Genomic DNA, 20,352 nt, shown 5'->3' with positions numbered 1-20,352 from the left:
GCGAGCAATATTCAACGCAAGGTGCGAGCAATATTCAATGTTATACAAAACACAGGTACGGTACCTGTGTTTTGTATAACAGGCACAGTTGTTGTGGCGTGAAAAAACGCCGCACCTTATTCAGAACTCCGAATTTCCGTGAAGCTGTCTTTATAACAGCCTCGATGTAATCCCTTGGACTAAGATCGCAGCGAACGTCCATATAGGTATTGAGTTATATATTCTTGAAATTTTAAATATGGAATGATTTTTGTGTTACTCCAATTAAACCATTTCGGTTTGACTTTTTTTTTTAATTTATAGGCTAGCGCCTGACTGTTATCACAGTTAAGCCTATGTTACAGCTTACCCTGTTACTGAAAATATATCTAACAAAAATGCGTGGATTGAGTGTTTGCTGGATCTCGTGCAGGAAGTGTACGTAGTTTATACAAATTTGTATTTTTGTAAAAATAAAACGAGTAACTACTAGTTTCTTGCCGATTCGTCTCGGTAGAATCTACACTCTGAACCGGCGGTAGCGCATGACGATTCATATGTACTTGTAACAGTCTATTTGGTTTTGGTGTACGGTGGGTGGTGTGGGGTAGTGTGTGGTGGTGTAGTGGTGCGGTGGCCGACCTGAGCTCGTGCACAAGGTGCGCGGTGTTGCGGCTGCTCGAGGCGGTGAGCGAAAAGTCAAAAGGGATCTCATTAGCAGCATTGTGGAAATCAGTAGTGTGTCGAACCGGGTAGCGTACCTTGTCCTAAAACTTTCCGACAGGTACTCCCTGAAGGTCGTACAGGTATATGCGCCAACTTCGACATACTCCGATGATGTGGTCGAAGCGATGTACGAGGACATCGCAAAGGCCCTCAACGACACCTCGAAGACCCAGTACAATGTTGTTATGGGACTTTAATGCTAAAGTGGGAGTACAAAATAGCGGTGAATCGAAAGTCGGACTTTACGGCTTGGGCTGCAGAAATCACAGGGGGCAAATGCTGGTAAACTTTCTCGATGCGCAGGGGCTCTTTTTGATGAATTCTTACTTTCAAAAGAAGCCTCAGAGGAGGTGGACCTGGCGAAGCCCCGATAACGTGACAAGGAACGAGATAGACTTTATCATTTCGAATAAAAGGCACATATTCAGAGATGTTTCAGTGATCAACAGGTTTAATACCGGAAGTGATCACCGCTTGGTTCGAGGCACTCTAAATATCAACTTCAAAGCCGAAAGATCGAGAATGATGAGGCCTAAGATGCTCCAAGTTGCTCAAGGCTCCGAAAAGTTCCAAATGGAACTTCAAAATCAATTCACCGCGTTGGAAACCGTAAGCAGCATTGATGAGAAAACCGACACGCTGGTCAAAATACTGATTTGATACACGCTGATCAAAAAGTGACAAAACACATCCCGCAAGTGTTTTCCGCCACAGAGACGAGACAACGCACCAAAACTCTCTGCTGAGACACTCGAGCTCATGAGAAAATGACGAGATCTACCATCGTTTTTGTCAGATAAGGCCTTAAACCGAACAATAAAAACGCTGACGCGACGCGATCTCCGACGCTCCATTACCCGTGCCATCAAGGCTGCGATTGAGCAAAATCGGGGATCGAAAGTGTTCGCTCGCAAGTTTGGGAGGCCGCGTCTGACAAAACTTAAAACGGAAATTGGTGGGGTCGTTACCTCTAGACCTGAGATTGTCGGAGAAGTAGAGAGATTTTATGGGCAGTTGTTCTCTTCAAGATCGGATAAACCCGTGGAAATCAGTATTGATGACCAGCGCGCCCCTCTTATGCGCCATTACTCCGAGGAGCTCCCGGTCGTTGACCAAGGTGAGATTAGGGCGGCTCTAAAACAGCTTAAAAACAACAAAGCTCAGGGAGATGACGGAATCACAACAAAGTTGCTTAAGGCAGGCGGAACTCCGGTCCTGAAAGAGCTAGCAAGCCTCTTTAATTCCATCATCCAACACGGAAGGCCCCGGAAACGTGGAGCGGGTGTGAGGTGGTACTGTTTTTCAAGAAAGGTGATAAAACCCTCTTGAAAAACTACAGACCAATCTCCCTCCTGAGTCACTTGTATAAGCTGTTCTCAAGAGTCGTCACGAACCGTCTCGCCAAACGACTTGCCGAGTTCCAGCCCCCAGAGCAAGCCGGCTTTCGATCAGGCTACAGCACCGTGGACCACATCCATACTGTTGGGCAGATTGTGCAGAAGACCGAAGAGTACAATCAGCCGCTGTGTATGGCATTTGTGGACTACGAGAAAGCTTTCGACTCCATCGAAACCTAGGCAGTGCTCGACTCATTGCAGAGATATCATATCGACTGGAGATATATCGAGGTACTGAGATGTCTGTACAACGCCGCTACAATGACTGTCCACATCCAGAACTGTAAGACGAAGGCGATCCAACTGCGCAGAGGGGTGAGACAGGGGGATGTAATATCCCCGAAACTGTTCACCAACGCGTTGGAAGACGTTTTCAAGACGCTGGATTGGACTGGAATTGGACGTGGGTATGGAGTCAATGTTAACGGCGAGTACATCTCACACCTTCGATTTGCCGACGATATCGTCATCATAGCAGAGTCGCTGGAACAACTCACCGAAATGCTGCGTAGCCTAGGCGAGTCTTCCCGGTGGGTCGGTCTCGGTATGAACTTGGACAAGACCAAGGTCATGTTCAATAGGCATGTCGTGCCGGGACCGATATACGTCGAGGGGAAACCTCTCGAAGTTGTTAGTGAATTTACCTACCTAGGACAGATAATACAAGTCGGTAGGAACAACTTCGAGAAGGAAGCCGATCGAAGAATTCGCTTGGGATGGGCAGCATTTGGCAACCTTCGTCAAGTCCTCAAGTCGTCTATACCGCAATGTTTGAAGACGAAAGTCTTCAACCAATGCGTCTTACCTGCCATGACATACGGTGCCGAAACGTGGACACTAACTGCGGGACTAGTCCACTAATTCAAAGTCGCTCAGCGTGCTATGGAGCGAGCTATGCTCGGAGTATCTTTGAAGGATAAGATCAGCAATGAGATTATCCGGAAAAGAACCGGAGTCACCGACATAGCTTGCAAAATTAGCAGGCTGAAGTGGCAGTGAGCTGGTCACCTATATCGTAGAACCGATGGCCGTTGGAGCAGACGAGTCCTAGAGTGGAGACCGCGAATCGGCAAGCGCAGCGTAGGGCGCCCTCCAGCCAGGTGGACCGACGACTTTAAGAAGGTGGCGGGCACCAACTGGATGCGGAAGGCGGAGGACAGGGAGCTTTGGCGCACCTTGGGAGAGGCCTATGTTCAGCAGTGGACAACGATTGGCTGTTGATTGATTGATTGAGGCGGCGAGCGGGTGTCCGAGCGCGATGGCTCCGCCGTTCACGTTGAGCTTCTCCATGTCGAGCTTCAGCGCCTTTGCTCACGACAGCGTCTGCGCCGCGAACGCCTCGTTGATCTGCATACACGACTACTGTCAGGACCTCCCGTCCCTCTTATTCACTATATAACTGAACAAAATTAATAACAGAGAACACCTGGTATTAAGCAACAATATGAGAGTACCGGCATAATAAAATAGTTCACTAAAACACCGTGAAAAGCCATGAAGATACCCAGCAAACTGATAACAATTGATAAAAATATAGCTGGTTTCAAATAACCTCAAAAAGATATGATTGTTGTCACGAGCTTGTCGTAACAAAACAATATTATCTTGAATTGTATTAAATTTTTGTATTTGCTTACTGTAGTGTTTGTGTATCGTATAAATTCTAAAACGTCAAATGTCTCGGGTTCGCGGGTAGTGTGGAGGGCAGTCACGCAGCAGCCTCGGGCGTGAGCGGACGTGTGTTTTACCCTAGCTACTGGCAGCGTAACGAGCCATAACCATCCCCTGTGTTTACGAGTACATACACTTAAGTATATTTATAAATAGATAGATTAACATAATTTATATGACGGCTTAGTCTTGTTATGTAAATTTATAGCTATTTTTTTATATTAAAATGGTAAAATATAATAGTGTTGTACTTAGCTACAATAAAGTTGTACTGACATTTATATATTAGGTCCTTACATATGAAATTAGCGTTTTGTCGTACTGACTACTTTGATCTGAAATATCTTCTTTTTAGTTAAGAATTCCAAATTCAAATTTATAAATTCATTAACTGGTACATTTGAGTTTTGAAAACGGTCATTCATTTGTTTTTTCCTCATTATTTTTTTCTTTCACGTCGCTTATTACCGCACAATGGAAAACATGAAATATCGGTATATTTACGAGTACGAGTTCTACTGTGGCACCAGTGCTGCAGAAACAGCTCGAAGGTTTAATGATGTATTCGGTGCTGGTGTCGCAAAAGAAAGCATGGTACGTTTTTGGTTTCAACGTTTTCGTTCTGGAAATTTCGACCATCAGAACCAACCCCGTGGACGGCCGGAGACCAAAGTGGAAAATGAAGAATGAAAGGCTATTGTGAAGGCGGATCCATCACAAAGCACTTGAGAGATAGCTGCAGGCTTCGGGGTAAGTGATAAAACTGTATTAATCCACTTGAAGCAAGTCGGGAAAGTAAAAAAACTAGAACGATGGGTACCTCATGAATTGAATGCATCGACTACTTTGCTCAACCGACACAATAATGAAGGGATTTTAAATCGAATTATTACTTGTGATGAAAAGTGGATACTGTACGATAATCATTATGTACACAATGGCTGAATCCTGGAGACCCAGCCAAATCCTGCCCTAAACGAAAATTGACTTAGAAAAAGTTACTTGTGAGTGTTTGGTGGACTAGCGCCGATGTCGTTCACTACAGCTTTCTAAAATCTGGCCAAACGATTACGGCAGATATCTATTATCAGCAACTGCAAACCATGAAGGAAGAACTAGCTGCTAAGCAACCGAGATTGCTAAATCGCTCTAGGCCACTGCTCCTTCACGACAACGCAAGACCACACACTACTCAACAAACCACCACTAAGTTAGATGAGCTACAAATGAATGTCTGAGACATCCATCGTACTCCCCGGACCAACAGATTACCATTTTTTCCTCAATTCGGACAACTTCTTACAAGGAAAAAAATTCAACTTCGATGTGGCAGTCCGAACCACCTTCAAAGAGTTTATTGATTCTCGCCCCCATGATTTTTTTAGTAAAGGAATCAATGAACTACGCATGAGATGGCAAAAGTACATAGATAACAACGGTGCATACTTTGATTAATTAAATATATTTTACAAAAAAAAAATTGACTTTATATTCCTCCCGTACAAAACGCCAATTTCATATGTAAGGACCTAATAATGTCATGGCTTATTTCAAGAAGGTATGAAAATATACTTTTCAAATAAAGGTCAATATTTCAAATGTTTGCAAAATCTTGCATCTTTGCAATTTTAAACTCACGAGTAATGTATGCCTTGTACTTTTTTGTTATAAGTTTTTGAAATATTTCGAATTAGTTATTACTATAATTAAAAATATTTATAATTTTACACAAACCATCTCGGACGGTTCGCTATTTTTCTGTTTATTCAAGACAATCTATCTTCAAAAGTATAGGGAATAAACAAACAAACAAATTTTGTTGTAACAATAATTTTATCGACAAATATACAAATAACACATTGATATAAAATTAACATTTCTCGTTTCCATTATACAATACATCAAACGGTTTCAATAAGAACCGCGATGCCCTGTCCGCCTCCAATACAAGCTGAACCGATTCCTCTCTTTAGACCTCTACGTCTGTAAAATGAAAATATACGGTTATTAAAAAAAGTTAATAACTCTTATCAGTGTTACGTACTATAATTCAAAAGTACCATTATGGGACAAGCTTCCTAGAAAATATGTTTATATAAATAAATCACTATATATTTTAGGAGGCATGTCGCATCATTATCTAGCACTACCATCCACCAAGAAGGAAAATTAATGGTTCTTCAGGAAAACATAAAAAAATAACAATGAAGTTAATATACAAAATTTGATCCCACGATCGACATCTGAATTATACGACAAATTCTAATTAACTCCATTCAGTATTATTCTAACTGAGCAACATAATCAAAGAAAATAAGTTTAAAAACATATTTTCTTTGATAAGAGTGGTGGTAGGGCTTTGTGCAAGCTCGTCTGGATAGGTACCACCCACTCATCAGCAATTCTACCGCTCAACAGCAGTGCTTGGTATTGTTGTGTTCCGGTTTGAAGGGTGAGTGAGCCAGTGTAATTACAGGCACAAGGGACATAACATCTTAGTTCCCGAGGTTGGTGGCGCATTGGTGATGTAAGCGATGGTTAACATTTCTTACAATGCCAATGTCTATGGGCGTTGGTGACCACTTACCATTAGGTGGCCCATATGCTCGTCCGCCTTCCTACTCTATAAAAATAAAAAATAAAAATTCAATGACCCCAGTTCATATGCCAGGTGTGCAGTGATCCTGGCACCAGAAGCGGCAAGCGGATGTCCCACTGCAATGGCTCCACCGTTCACGTTCAGCTTGCTTTGGTCCAAGTCCAAAGCTTTGACACACGCAAGAGTCTGAACTGCAAACGGTTCGTTGATCTGTATTGACGTATAAAATATCATAAGTACCTAATAAAAACCTTAGTGACAAAAATCTTTGTTTGGGCTTACGATATATGTTTGGTACGTTCAAATATGACATGAAATATCACTGTTGAGTAGTTAGGATAAACTTATTATAGTGAAAGTGTAAAAATCTGTAATTATGATAAAACGAATTAATTTTACGTTAAAATTTTAATACAATTACCTCGATTAAATCTACATCATTAAGTGTCAGTTTAGTAGCAGCAAGTAGGTTTTGTATGGCGGCTACCGGCCCAATGCCCATGATGCTGGGCTCAACACCGACGTAGGACCAGCCAGTTAGACGGGCCAGTGGGGTGAAGCTTTGCTGCTTAATCGCTTCTTCACTTGCCAAGACAAGAGCGACAGCACCATCATTGACGCCCTTGGAGAAGAAACTTTGACTATTAATTTTGACTATTAATTTGAATTACATGATCGTAAATATATAGTTATATTTTTGATATGAGTTACGTATGTGAGTGACAGTGAGATAGTGCACATATGTGTGTGAGCAAACAGAGTTCAATCGCTATCCCCCTCACTCTGATATTATTATATGTCGGGCAAACATCAAAACCAGGACTAAGATTAATGGCTTAACGTGCTTTCCGAGGCGTAGATGTGTAAATACTAGCAACGTTATAACTCCAACCCGATTACTATAATGAGAATAATTTGATAGAGTAAAGTACTGCTATTTTCCGGTAGAATATCTGATGAGTGGGTGTTACCTACCCAGACGAGCTTGTACAAAGCCCTACCACCAGTAAATGTGTAAATAATGTTAGTTGTTATAATGTGCCTATAATAAGTTACTATAATGAAAATAATTTGATAGAAACCCTTTAATTGTCCTGAACCATGAACCATGATTCTGCCTCAGAATCTGCAAACTTATAAGAGAAAATAGACAAACATATAACACAGTTGAAGCAGTCTCAAAAAATATTTTCTTACTAATTTTCATCTGCGTGTTAGTTACTTTAGCATTATAAAAAAAAAACCTTCCCTGCGATTCAAGCTTGCGTCATAATAAATTTCATCAAAACCGCTTCAGTGGTTTGCCGTGAAAAATTAAATAAAAACGTACAAAAAATATACTTAATATCTCTAATTCCCGCTTCCCCCTTCCTTCTTAAGTCCACGCGAGCTGGTTCTCGATGTCACCGCCTAACTGTGACATCAATTCCATCGCGAACAAAGAAATTTGGCAACTCCTTTCTTTGTCGCACTTCCAAAAAATGGAATTCCTTACCAGCTCACGTGTTCCCCTCCTCTTACAACCCGGGTTCCTTCAAACGAGGCGTGAAGAGGCATCTTGCGGGCCGGCAAGGCGAAGGCGGCTAGTGCAGAACGTTTTTCCCGTCTGTACTGGCTGTCGTCGCGTTTGGACTCTACTACCACTTACCATCAGGTGGAGTAGAGTCATTTGCCCTCCCGGCGAATATAAAAAAAAAAAAAAAAAATACTTACCGAAGAATTGCCTGCAGTGATGACACCACCCTTCCTGAACAATGCTGGTAACTTGTGAAGATTTTCAAGCGTAGTGTCCGGACGTGGATGCTCGTCTGTATCGAAGATAACCTCTTGTTTCTTCGACTTTACTGGTACTGGTGTTATTTCCGTTTTGAAAAAACCGCTATCTTGCGCTGTGTAGAAATTTATGTAAGTGGTTAAGTTACATGTATATTAGAATCAGCCAGGTGATTAGAAAACGCCAGAATGCTCACCAATTTTCCACTTCTTTTGTGAAAGTAATGCGAAGTCATCAACTTCTCCCCTCTTAATACTGTACTTATCAGCTAAATTTTCGGCAGTTTGTGGCATCGTGAAGTTGCAATATGTGTCTAAAGAACTTGAAGCAAGTGTATCTTCGAATTCCATTTTAACACCTAAGGGAACCCCGAAACGAACGTTTCTTACAACGAACGGAAGAGCTGACATATTTTCGGTTCCACCAGCAAGCGATACTTGGGCAGCTCCTGTTAGAATATCCTAAAAATTTCAATAATACAAAACAAATTCTAAATAATTGTTAGAGCCATAGCAGTAATGGTCATATTTTGGCTGTTATTTACCTGAGCACTGTTTATGATAGCCTGGAATCCTGAACCACATAATCTGTTTACGCCAAGCGCTGGTTTTTCTTGTGGAATACCAGCTTTAAGAGCTGCATGTCGCGGAGCTAGTCCTCCATCTGAGCTCAAGCTCAACTAGAATAAAAATTATATAATTAATGGCTTTTTTCAGTTTGTTTTATGACGGAAGATCATCCAATTCATCCAATATGGCCGCCCGATGGACATTTTTATAAGTGAGGCTTTAGAAAGTATAAACAATGAATAGAACCGCCATGGAACCCGTGATGTTATGTATTTTGTGCTTGTAATTGCACTAGCTTTCTCACCCTTCAAACTGTAACACAGACCGGCATGCCAGTGAAATGCCGGGCATAGTATTTTTATTTAATAATACATGTATATCGGAGATTAATATCACAAGCACAATTTTATATAAGGGTTCTGTTATTCAGAGACAATATTCAAAACAAGTGCGAAATAGTTTATCAAAATAATTTTATTGGCGCAGATTTTCGTTCGGTAGTTATTTTGTTCGGTATAAATATAAATTAAACTAAAAATAGATTTAATTACTCCCATTTTATAGCTTTTTTAATCATCTTACGAATAAAATATATTAAAAATTAATAGAAAATTGGTAGAAAATAGGTTTCACTTAGAGGTTTTAAATAGTAATACCCACGGTATTGACCAAGCCGACGTTGACTGTATCCACAACGGCGGGTGCTACATTACCAGCTTTTAAAGTATCTTTCGCAGCAATTGCCAACAGATCAGCAGGAGATATGTTTCGTAACACGCCTCCCATTTTGCCAAACGGAGTTCGTTTTGCTGCCACAATGTACACACCTGGCAAAATTTAAGGTCTTTATACTGTTATCCAACGGAAAAAAATATTATGAAAGCGGTCTCATAAACACTGTTTTTTGTAAATAAAAAAATATTTTCCAATTCTTATTTTAATTAATAATAATAACATCACGATTTTAAAAAGTTTCTTAGTTTAACTAAATCGATTTCTTAACGATAATTGGTCGGCTATTACGTCACCGGCTGTCACCGATCAATGACCATTGATTTTAAAGCCAAATTAGTTTATTTGAATTTAGCATTTCAGAAACTAGACGTTAATTTGACTAAAGTAAAAAAAAAACTTACATTTGTGAATATTATTAAATTTTATTAAACGTAACGGAAATAAATTTTAGTCCTTTACTTCGCTGCCATATGAAAATTATATTATTTCTATTTTAAAATGGAAAAGAAAACGTCGTTGTTCGGCCAGATCATATAACTTGTTCTTTAATTTACATTTGTATTAATAATATGAAGTAATTACAACTACTTAAAATAATCGCATAAAAATAAATGAACACACAAATATTCAAAAACAATTCTTTAATTTATTCAGCCGATAGACGTAATTGTATACCAATGTTCTTAAAAATGTCTACTTATTAATTATGTCTACATATTAATTAATTACTTGAAACTTGCTTTTTATCAAGTACTTAACGGAAAATTAGTAAATTGGATTTTATTTGAAAATTGATGACTTCCAAATTTGAACAAACTTATTCAATCCGTTTAAATTCCAATTAACGTTCTTACATATCACTAAATAATTTTTAACAATAATAATTTATTTATTCAATTAACAAGACTCATATACAAAGTTACAAAAAAATAAAATAAACACTACTATCTACTACTTATACAATTTGTTCCAGCTGAAACTTTACAACAGCGGTTTAGAAATATACAGTCTAGTCTGTTAGCAACCATGATTAGAATTTTGTTTGAGCTGGCCCGCACCCTGTGAACCAAGGATGCACACTTTTTTCGCATTAAAGCGTAAAAACAGTCTATATTCGCTTCAGCGAACATCCCTGAAGCACTACAGAAGCGAGGCAACCCCAAAAAGCGTTGAAAATAGTAATCTGGAATAATTTATTTTACATCCTACATGTGCCGAATAAATAGCAACGTTCTTAACCATCAACTAACAGTGTAGTAGGCGCGTAGCGTGTTGATATAAATTCTAAGTTCATTTCTCCACAAGGAGAGCCTTTATTCAGCGATGGAGAATTTAAAAACACATTTTTTAGGGACTTTTGACTTGCGTCATTTAAACAAATACTTTAATTTGGAAATTGGATTTACAAAACGATAGCAGGATTTTGAGAAAATAACTAAATAAGCAAAGCGATTTCGAATTGTAGACAAATATTGTATTGTTTAATTTTATATGAACTAACTCAATGGACATAATATTAGAGAAGCTGACAACACACTTAAGGGAAGTGTAAGTACCCAACCCAAGTGTGTGACAGGCGAATACGAATTGTATGTGAATTATTAGGGTATATTCTAATATGTTCTGGGTATTCTGGGTAGGTACCACCCACTCATCAGATATTCTACCGTAAAACAGCACTACTTGGTATTGTTGTTTTCCGGTTTGAAGGGTGAATGAGCCAGTGTAATTACAGGCACAAGGGACATAACATCTTAGTTTCCAAGGTTGGTGGCGCATTAGTGATGTAAGCGATGGTTAACATTTCTTACAATGTCAATGTCAATGGGCGTTGGTGACCACTTACCATCAGGTGGCCCATATGCTCATCCGCCTTCCTATTCTATAAAAAAAAAATCATTGCTAATCTAATGATTAAAAAAAATCGATAAGATTTCAATAAGTATAAAGTCGCTAAAGAAATCGAACAGGACTTTAGACTATTGCTTATTGATAGACATCGGTAATCGTTGTTATAAAACAATGTTGTGTGTTTGTATTCTGCATTTTAACTACGAATATCTTATTATTTACTACATAAACTGCAAAAGGTAGCCGTAATTTTACTTTCTTGTGAAATGTCACCCTGCTTATCAATCTCCTTATATGACAAGTTTCACAACACTCATTGTATAAATAAAAATAAAAATGAAGTACGTATATTACAAGTATATACTCATTAAGCCGAATAATAAAAATAAATAGAAATCATAGCACTCCTTTCAAAATAAAGTGATTATTTAAACATTATTATTTTTTTATCTATCTGTGACCAAAAAAAACACTTCGCAAGGAACAGCCATTGAACTGTGCATACAGCATAGTCAATATGGATTATGGCCAGACCAGTCCAACTCCACCGTAATACTAACAGAGGTCATTGACTCTGTTATTTCACAGCAATACCTATTCCCACTTTAACATTTTAATAGGAGCGACATTCGCAAAGATTCAAGCCCAAGTGTAGTACATAAATATATTATTTTAGAAGATACCAATAATTTATTTTTTATTTGTAAACATAACCTGACACTAATAATTAGTAAGTAGGTAACGAGTTACGAGTTATAAAATTAAATATTTTTTTTTTTTTATAGAATAGGAAGGCGGACGAGCATATGGGCCACCTGATGGTAAGTGGTCACCAAACGCCCTTAGACATTAGCATTGTAAGAAATGTTAACCATTGCTTACATCACCAATGCGCCACCAACCTTGGGAACTAAGATTTTATGTCCCTTGTGCCTGTAATTACACTGGCTCACTCACCCTTCAAACCGGAACACAACAATATTAAGTATTGCTGTTTTGCGGTAGAATATCTGATGAGTGGGTGGTACCTACCCAGTTGAGCTTGCACAAAGCCCTACCACCAGTACAATATTATAGCGAACAGTTTTAAAAGAATTTCAGGTTATATATAAGTAATAAATAAATATAAATAAGTAGCTATTGATACCGAAAGTAAACTTGGTTATAATTTAATATGAAATATTTAATTTAATAAAATACCTTTATTAACAGCGACAGCCATACTTAAAATATCACTCAAACAAAATATATATGAACGACGAACGTAATCGCTAGCCGACTGCCGACACGACTCAATACACGATCGGCTTAAAACGTTTGAGGCAAAAATAACGATAATATAGTGTTATATCTCACTTGATATGTTTTTAAATATTATGTATGTGGTATGCCAGTATTATTATTATTTCTTCGCTAAAAAATACATTTAAAATTTAATCTTTGTGCTTAATTTTTGTATTTTGTAACCAACATTTGGGTACAATATACAAAAGTATTTATTTCATTCATTAAATCTATAAGAGTACATATGCACATTCGTTATTAGTACAATATTAAGCATGTTAATAACTTTAAAAGAATTATAAATACGTAGTTATAAAAAAATAGTGTAAAAATTAATGAGTGAATTCCAAGATTCAAAGGCGTTATACTGATAACATTTTTGTCATCGTAGAGAAGAAGAACTTCATCCTTAATTAATAGTATGATCGTCTGCTCGTCGTGCTTAAGTTTATTCCACGAGGATGCTCCACGCGTTTTGGTCGATGTGGCAGAATTTCAGAAAAATTAGACACATTAGGTTTCCCTACGATATTTTTTTTCGCCGCTGAGCCGAGATGAATTATAAACTGAAATGAAACACATCAAAATTCAGTGGTGCTTGCCATGGTCTGAACTACGATCATTAAAAAAGATTCCATTCGAATTCCGATTTAATTTAAAATTTCTTGTAATAATACCTAAATAATACCACATATACTTTACCGATTTATATATTATACCTAGGTTTATACATTAAACTGTACTCATTTATACATACATTTGTACATCTAAACTCTAAGCATTCTAGACTTTGACCTCAATATTTTTGATGTTTTATCTTTTGATATGAGACATGATAACTAATTATATAATTTACAAATAAAACGTTATCTGTTTGAGCAATAATAACTTAATTCATTTATAAAATAAATTCATAGCATTAAATGTAACTGACTTGATTCTCATCTATATACCGAGGTGTACGAACGTGTATGTATTTACATACATATATAAATGTATTGTTTACACACTATGTCTGTCTCTTATTTGTAGGTATTAGGTTAAGTTAGGGTAGAAGCGTTCGTCACGGTAGCATGCGCAAGTGATCCCGTGGCGCTCCTCGTTAAGACGGAAAGGGTACTGCTGGTTTTTTAATGGGTATTCCGATGTTCGTGGCGCACTCGGCGCCTTGGACACCGACGAGCCCCACATACCCCCACATACTTTTCCCGTGGGGGGAAACGCGTAATGCGTTTTTCCAGCGTTAAAATATAAGTGTTCAAAACTTGTCTAATATAGGTATCGAGTTATATATTCTTGAAATTATAAATATGGAATGATTTTTTGTGTTATTCCAATTAAACCATTTCGGTTTGACATAAATAAATTATTTCTGATAAGGTCTACGAAATAACGTCAACACAAACTAATCGTGGATATGAAACAAAACATTTTAATACAAAATATATTTTTATTAATTTTATCGAATTCTATACAATCTACATTATTCATTTGCATATATAGTATAAAACATTTTCAAATAACACGATATAATTAAATTATCTCATGAATATTTAATTTTCTTATAAAAAATGAATAAATATCGTTTATCGCTGTAAAGTATCGCAAACAGTTGACACCGACTTCATTAATATATTTGAATTAATAGCAAAAATATATAAGTACCCATTAATGAGTACATTATTATTTGAGTATAATTATCGGGCTTTGTTCAATAATTTTCCCATTGTTTCTGTTCTTACAGGTTGATTACAATTGTGTGAAAATAATCTGCAGGTTACTAAACAATACAGAATTTTCATTTTTTTATTATATTATACAGAAATATATGGTCTGTGCATAAAAAAATCATTCTGTGACGTTTGTAAATTAAAAAAAAAAATATATTTTTTAATTGTATAGAAGTATACCATGATAACTGGAAATAATAAAAATATATTACAATAATAGTTCTTATATAATTTGTATTTTTTAAGTTTTTTTATAACGTATATTGTGAAAAAAGGTTTCACAAAATCGACTTAAGCTGCGTCTCCACCACAAGGAAACATTGGCAACTTTTCTATTGTCTATCATCTATTGTCGACAATTTTTTGTAATTACCTACATTTCCAGAAATATTTCAATCGAAACGCACCGTCAGTATTATGCAAACTTAATAAAATACTAGGCTTACGAAATTATCAATACGATAGCAGTAATCTTATTTGATAGGAAATACCTCATAAGACGATTAAGTAACAAATAATGGACAGGAAATTGGTCTTGTATTTTTTTTTTTACAATTAACGGACTCAAAGCGCTTCGTACGTAGGCGGGGAATGTCCACTGTATACCTATGGCGCTTTGGTCGTTCGATAGTAACATGTTAGACTGTTTCAACCATGACTGCGATGCCCTGTCCGCCGCCGATGCACGCCGAGCCGATACCGCGCTTCAGCCCGCGCCGTCTGTGGGATATGACACATATTACAAGATAAATAATGATACTTCAAAGTTTACCACCAATCACGCTTCAATTAGTATTCAAAATAATCTTATCTCACTAATAAGATGCTATATTACAGCCTACTCTGTTCTGAATCTGACAAAAAAGCGTGGAATGAGTGTTTGCTGGATCTTGTGCAGGAAGTGTATGTAATTTATACAAAATTGTATTTTTATAAAAAATAAAACGAGTATCTACTAGTTTGTTGCCGATTCGTCTCGGTAGAATCCACACTCCGAACCGGCGGTAGCACTTGACGATTCATATGTATTTGTAATAGTCTATTTGAAAAAAAACATGGTGTACGGTGGGCGGTGGGTGGTGGGTGGTGTGGTGGTGCGGGTGGGCGACCTGAGCTCGTGCACGAGGTGCGCGGTGATGCGGCTGCCCGAGGCGGCGAGCGGGTGTCCGAGCGCGATGGCTCCGCCGTTCACGTTGAGCTTCTCCATGTCGAGCTTCAGCGCCTTCGCGCACGACAGCGTCTGCGCCGCGAACGCCTCGTTGATCTGCACACACGACTACTGTCAGGACCTCCCGTCCCTCCTACTAACTATATAACTGGGTGTTAATCTCGATTTTTAGTTAGTTTACCTCGATTAGGTCCACGTCGTTAAGAGTCAGCTTGGTGACTTTGAGAAGGTTCTCGATGGCGGGAACCGGACCGACGCCCATGATGCTGGGGTCCACACCGACGTAGGACCAACCTACGAGCCTGGCCAGCGGCTTCAGGTTCTTTGCGGCCTCCTCGCTAGCGAGAACCAGGGCTCCAGCACCGTCGCTTATACCCTGGTGATGTATAGAGGTGTTACTTTTTTTAATATATGGTTTAATTGATCGCATTTTAATTAAGTTTTGTAATGTATAGCAACTGACATATTTTTTTATGAATACCATCAAACCTTTGTTCCTGTTTTTATTTATATTTAATTATATAGGCTTACAAAAAAATAATTTAGGTTGTAATCAATTATTAAGTTTAATTTACACCCACATGGTAAAATGTAGTAAATAGTTGCAACTCACCGACGCAGTACCGGCAGTAACGAGACCTTCCTTTTTGAATACGGGGGGAAGCTTCTTCAGACCCTCGAGCGTAGTCTGAGGGCGAGGATGCTCATCGACCTCCACTTTCACTTGCTTCTTCTTAATAGTTAATGTGACGGGTTCGATTTCAGCTTTGAAGACACCGGCGTCGTTGGCTGAGGGAAAACCACCAGTATATTACAACCGAACCGTTAGATTATGTTTTATTTAATCAAGATCGCATGAAATCCAGTCCTTCCTCCCGACAAGAGAGGAGGCTCGTGCCCAGCAGGGGGACATTTTTTATTCATTTTATTTACAAATTTGTATTAAAACTCTATGACTAAGAATCGGTTCATTAGGACATCGCCTAAACGCCGACGGAAACGACATTTACCCGCTTTCCACCTCTGCTGCGAGCGGAGCGCGAAGTCGTCGACCTCGTCCCTCGTGATGGAGAACTGGGCGCCCAGCTTCTCGGCGGTCATGCCCATGGGCAGGCCGCAGTACGAGTCGGTGAGGCCGGCCCACAGCGTGTCCTCGAAGGCGTGCGCGCTGCCCAGCGCCGTGCCGAAGCGCACGCCGCGCACGGCGAACGGCGCCTGCGACATGCTCTCCACGCCGCCCGCCAGCGACACGCGGGCCGCGCCCGTCAGGATGTCCTGCACAACCGGTCCCCTGCAGGCGCACCGCTCGTGTCTCGCCGTACGTACATACTTACGTATGCGTTTACCTGTGCACTGTTGACGACGGACTGGAAACCCGACCCGCACAGCCTGTTCACGCCCAACGCCGGCTTCTCTTGGGGGATCCCTGCCTTGAGCGCTGCATGTCGTGGTGTGTAAATGCCATCGGTTTGAGAAGCCTGGCCGAAAATAACGGCGCGATTTGATTTCGATCGTACTGAGAACCGCAATTATTTATATTTATATTTTTTTGATTATCGCCTAATGTTCGAACTTACCGACATAACTTGACCGACAATCACGGAGTCGACTTGTTCGGGAGCGACTCCCGCCTCCTTTAGGGCCGCTGTCGCCGCAATGGTCTGCAGCTCGGTTGCGGACGTGTTCCGGAACACGCCCCCGAACGTGCCGAACGGTGTGCGTTTAGCGCCGACGATAAAAATACCTGCAAGACAAAATTAACAAAACAAAAACACTAAGAATATTTTCGTTAAAAAACAAATTGCAACAAAATAGTCTTTTTTTACAGTATGATAAAAAATATAGAGCGAATGTATTAATTAAACATGCATGTGTGCATAATTATAATTATTTAATTGATGTGTGAAAATTAAACATCTTAGTTCACATGGCTTTATCGACACATTTAAAAATGAGGTCTTCTTGGTCTGACGCGCGATTCAATATTTTAACGTAAAAATAATTACTTAACTATAATAACTTTACGTTTATATTAAAGTTTTTCATTACTTACTTGAATGTGGGGAACATTTACGATTGAAGAATTAATGAACTATGATATGAATTAAGGAACTATGATTGTGAAACCAAGATTATATTTACAGTGTCTAAGTAAGGGTGAAATAAGTTTTTTTTTATACCTGGAAACCGATCACAACGTTAACTAACGGGCCTAATCAAATCTACAGGGACTCAAACACACAAATAAAACATCATCAAAATCGGTCCAGCCGTTTAGACGTTCAATGATATAGTAATAATAATAATATCCTGGGACATTTTTTCACACACGGCCATCTGATCCGAAATTAAGCTTGTACAGAGCTTGTACTATGGAAACCAGACAACTGATATACTATTTTTCTTTTGTAAATACATACTTATATAGATAATTACACGCAGACTCAGGACAAACAGACATGTTCATGCACACAAATATCTGTCCCGGGTGGGAATCGAACCCACAACCATCGGCGTGAAAGACAACCATCCACCAACCACGCCAACCGGCTCATATATATACACACGTCCAGAAAATTATATAGATAAGGTCATTTTTATCGACTCGAATCAAGCACTATTTTATCGATACAATTGTTAATGTTGGACACTCATCTTTCTAAAGCTGTCAATAACGGGTTGGATTGACAATTCTAGGATCTAGACGTTGGTAATTGGTGTTGCTATGCTATGCTATTGTATCACTATCACCAATATTTTTAAACATGTGTGTGAGCTCGAATATAATGTTGTAAGTGCAGTCTCTTAAAACATATTTATATGGACTTTGTCTTTTTCACTAAGGCGTTTCTTTGATGATGTGATAGATACTATTAAACAATAAAATAATTGTGAAAATTCAAATCGTTATAGGTTGGTAAGACTGCTAAATTTATATTACAATTTCATTAACGATCAGAAGAAACATTATAATCGACCCATAACACTTACGGTCCGAATAAATATCAGGATTTCAAATCGATTTTAGATACGTATTAATTGATACATCGATGTTCAACCATCGCCCTTCAATACAAATCTTGATTATTATTACTAGCTACTACATATATTATCTGTAAAACTTTCGAAATCAAATTTAATATTGAATTTATTAATTTCGGTTGTAAGTATATAAGTCCCAGTAACATTTGTGACCCGCAAGTCCGAGATATTGGACTTTATGGTTTGTTATGAAGACTTTGAAATCTTCAATCACACAGGTGGTTGGAGGTTTATAAATAATTCCGCATTGTTATGATTCGAGCCAGTGACGAATGACGAAATTGATACTGTAATTGCGAATTACTGTATATATTTATTATATATGAATTACTGCATATGTACTCCTATTTTTACTTTTAGATCACAGCAAGTTCTTTAAATTTTTTTTGGATAATAGGGAAGCGGACTGGCATATGTTCACCTGACGGTAAATGGGCACCATTGCTAATGTACATTGGTGGTGGAAGAAATATTAACTATTCCTTACATCATCAATACGCCACCAACCTTCGAAACCAAGATTTTACATCTCTCATGCTTGTAGTTACACTGGTTCACTCATCCTCTAAACTGAAACAACAATACTAAGTACTGCTGTTTGGCAGTCGTACATGTGATGAGTGAGTGCTACCTACCCCGACCGGCTTGCACAAAGCCTTTCTACCAAATAGAAAAAAAATCTACAACTTACATAACAACCTACCCTAGCATTAGTGTTCTAAATGAATAAGATTTTAATTACAAATTTAATAAAAATACTTTTTTTTTAAATAGCTATCTTTTTTAAAACAAACGGATATGATATGAAGTAATAATTTAAATTAATTTATTCAGAAGATTATTTCAATTACGTTTGTTAAAAAAAATATTGCTTGTACTGAATTTGCTTTACATACTCATATGTAACTGATGTAGCATGATGTTAAAGAAGTCTATACCATTTCTCAATATATTTTAATGATTTTAAATGTATAAATATTAGATTATTATTTAAAAGTCAATTTTTGTTTAGATTAAATCTTTATATGTGTGTTTTTTAAATATATTATTGAATTAATATTCACATAAAAAATATGTAATATAAATATTGTATAACTGTTTTTTTTTACACAGGTAAAATAAAATATTGTTTTTGTGGAAATTCTACTTCTGATATAGGCTAGGTATATGATGTCAGGTAAAAAATAAAAATATTATATTATTATTTTTTTACAATGTTACGTTGAAAGTAAATAAATCTTGGCAACAAAGATATTAATCTGTTCGAGGTCATTGTACTTTAATTGATCTATGATCTTGACTTTTGTACATGTCAATAATGTATTATTTGATTGAAAAGAAAAATAAACATTTACTATATAAACATACTGTTGTATTAATTAAAACATGTTATAAGGAATATTTATGCACTTACAAAAAATAAAATGTAAGCATATTTAAAAAAATCAATAAATCACTCATTTCAAGATATTTACTTTTTTAAAGTCAATTTACTGAAGTGTAATTTTAGTCTTCAAAGAGAAATTGATAATATTAGATTTTTTTATCTCCAAATGTAAACTGGAATTTGACCCCAGTGAAAAGCTACTGCTTCTCTATCATTAATTTTTTTTAGTACAAGATTAAAATTGTATTAAAAACACAAAACATTCACTGACCTTTTACTGCTACCGACATGATTAAAATTATTTATTCTACGTATTTTAACTAAAAAATATACAAAATATCAAAATAATAAGTTTACGTCAACACCCGGTAACAAAGTTGCCGAATGATTGAAACAATTGAACGAACTGTTTTTAACTTTATATATCCGTTTCCGTAATT

The 20,352-nt window shown here is 37.6% G+C and overlaps 4 protein-coding genes across 5 annotated transcripts in view; all 4 read right to left on the bottom strand.

The window, feature by feature from the left end:
• LOC126774995 (3-ketoacyl-CoA thiolase, mitochondrial-like) overlaps window positions 1-5,412 on the bottom strand; it is a 21,463-nt gene extending 16,051 nt beyond the window's left edge. Inside the window, exon 1 of the mRNA XM_050496700.1 lies at window positions 5,346-5,412. The gene's annotated coding sequence lies outside the window, so the exon portion shown is untranslated. The remainder of the gene's footprint in view (window positions 1-5,345) is intronic.
• Window positions 1-12,563, bottom strand: part of LOC126774993 (3-ketoacyl-CoA thiolase, mitochondrial-like) — a 23,867-nt gene extending 11,304 nt beyond the window's left edge. Inside the window, exon 1 of the mRNA XM_050496697.1 lies at window positions 12,502-12,563. Coding sequence (XP_050352654.1) covers window positions 12,502-12,523 — 22 coding nt within the window. The 5' untranslated portion in view covers window positions 12,524-12,563. The remainder of the gene's footprint in view (window positions 1-12,501) is intronic.
• On the bottom strand, window positions 3,334-20,352 carry LOC126774996 (3-ketoacyl-CoA thiolase, mitochondrial-like). 2 transcript variants are annotated; one of them, XM_050496701.1, is made up of 8 exons: window positions 20,184-20,352; window positions 17,061-17,227; window positions 16,830-16,961; window positions 16,494-16,758; window positions 16,097-16,272; window positions 15,665-15,859; window positions 15,425-15,579; window positions 14,800-15,035 (listed from the first exon to the last, which is right to left on the bottom strand). In XM_050496701.1, exons 1-8 carry the CDS (start codon window positions 20,200-20,202, stop codon window positions 14,954-14,956), a joined length of 1,191 nt encoding a protein of 396 aa, XP_050352658.1. In that variant the 5' UTR covers window positions 20,203-20,352; the 3' UTR covers window positions 14,800-14,953. The 2 variants fall into 2 exon arrangements, with proteins under 2 accessions (XP_050352659.1, XP_050352658.1); XM_050496702.1 differs by lacking the exons at window positions 14,800-15,035; window positions 15,425-15,579 and adding an exon at window positions 3,334-3,449.
• On the bottom strand, window positions 5,659-12,611 carry LOC126774994 (3-ketoacyl-CoA thiolase, mitochondrial-like). Its single transcript, XM_050496698.1, has 8 exons — window positions 12,502-12,611; window positions 9,376-9,542; window positions 8,691-8,825; window positions 8,343-8,607; window positions 8,086-8,261; window positions 6,794-6,994; window positions 6,428-6,582; window positions 5,659-5,756 (listed from the first exon to the last, which is right to left on the bottom strand). Exons 1-8 carry the CDS (start codon window positions 12,521-12,523, stop codon window positions 5,675-5,677), a joined length of 1,203 nt encoding a protein of 400 aa, XP_050352655.1. The 5' UTR covers window positions 12,524-12,611; the 3' UTR covers window positions 5,659-5,674.

Source organism: Nymphalis io, chromosome 17 (assembly GCF_905147045.1).
Source record: "Nymphalis io chromosome 17, ilAglIoxx1.1, whole genome shotgun sequence".
Lineage (NCBI taxonomy): Eukaryota > Metazoa > Arthropoda > Insecta > Lepidoptera > Nymphalidae > Nymphalis > Nymphalis io.
This window is presented reverse-complemented; position numbering and strand designations above follow the sequence as displayed.

Excerpts from the sequence above, each read along its gene's own strand:
- LOC126774996 (XM_050496701.1), bottom strand. Across the intron at positions 16,759-16,829 it reads CCGTCGTCAACAGTGCACAG|GACATCCTGACGGGCGCGGC; the intron begins GTAAACGCATAC and ends CCGGTTGTGCAG. Across the intron at positions 15,036-15,424 it reads CACCTCGTGCACGAGCTCAG|ACGGCGCGGGCTGAAGCGCG; the intron begins GTCGCCCACCCG and ends CATATCCCACAG.
- LOC126774994 (XM_050496698.1), bottom strand. The coding sequence starts at position 12,523 with ATGGCTGTCGCTGTTAATAAAG. Across the intron at positions 8,262-8,342 it reads ACAAAAGAAGTGGAAAATTG|CGCAAGATAGCGGTTTTTTC; the intron begins GTGAGCATTCTG and ends ATTTCTACACAG. Across the intron at positions 6,995-8,085 it reads TCACTGCAGGCAATTCTTCG|GGCGTCAATGATGGTGCTGT; the intron begins GTAAGTATTTTT and ends TTCTTCTCCAAG.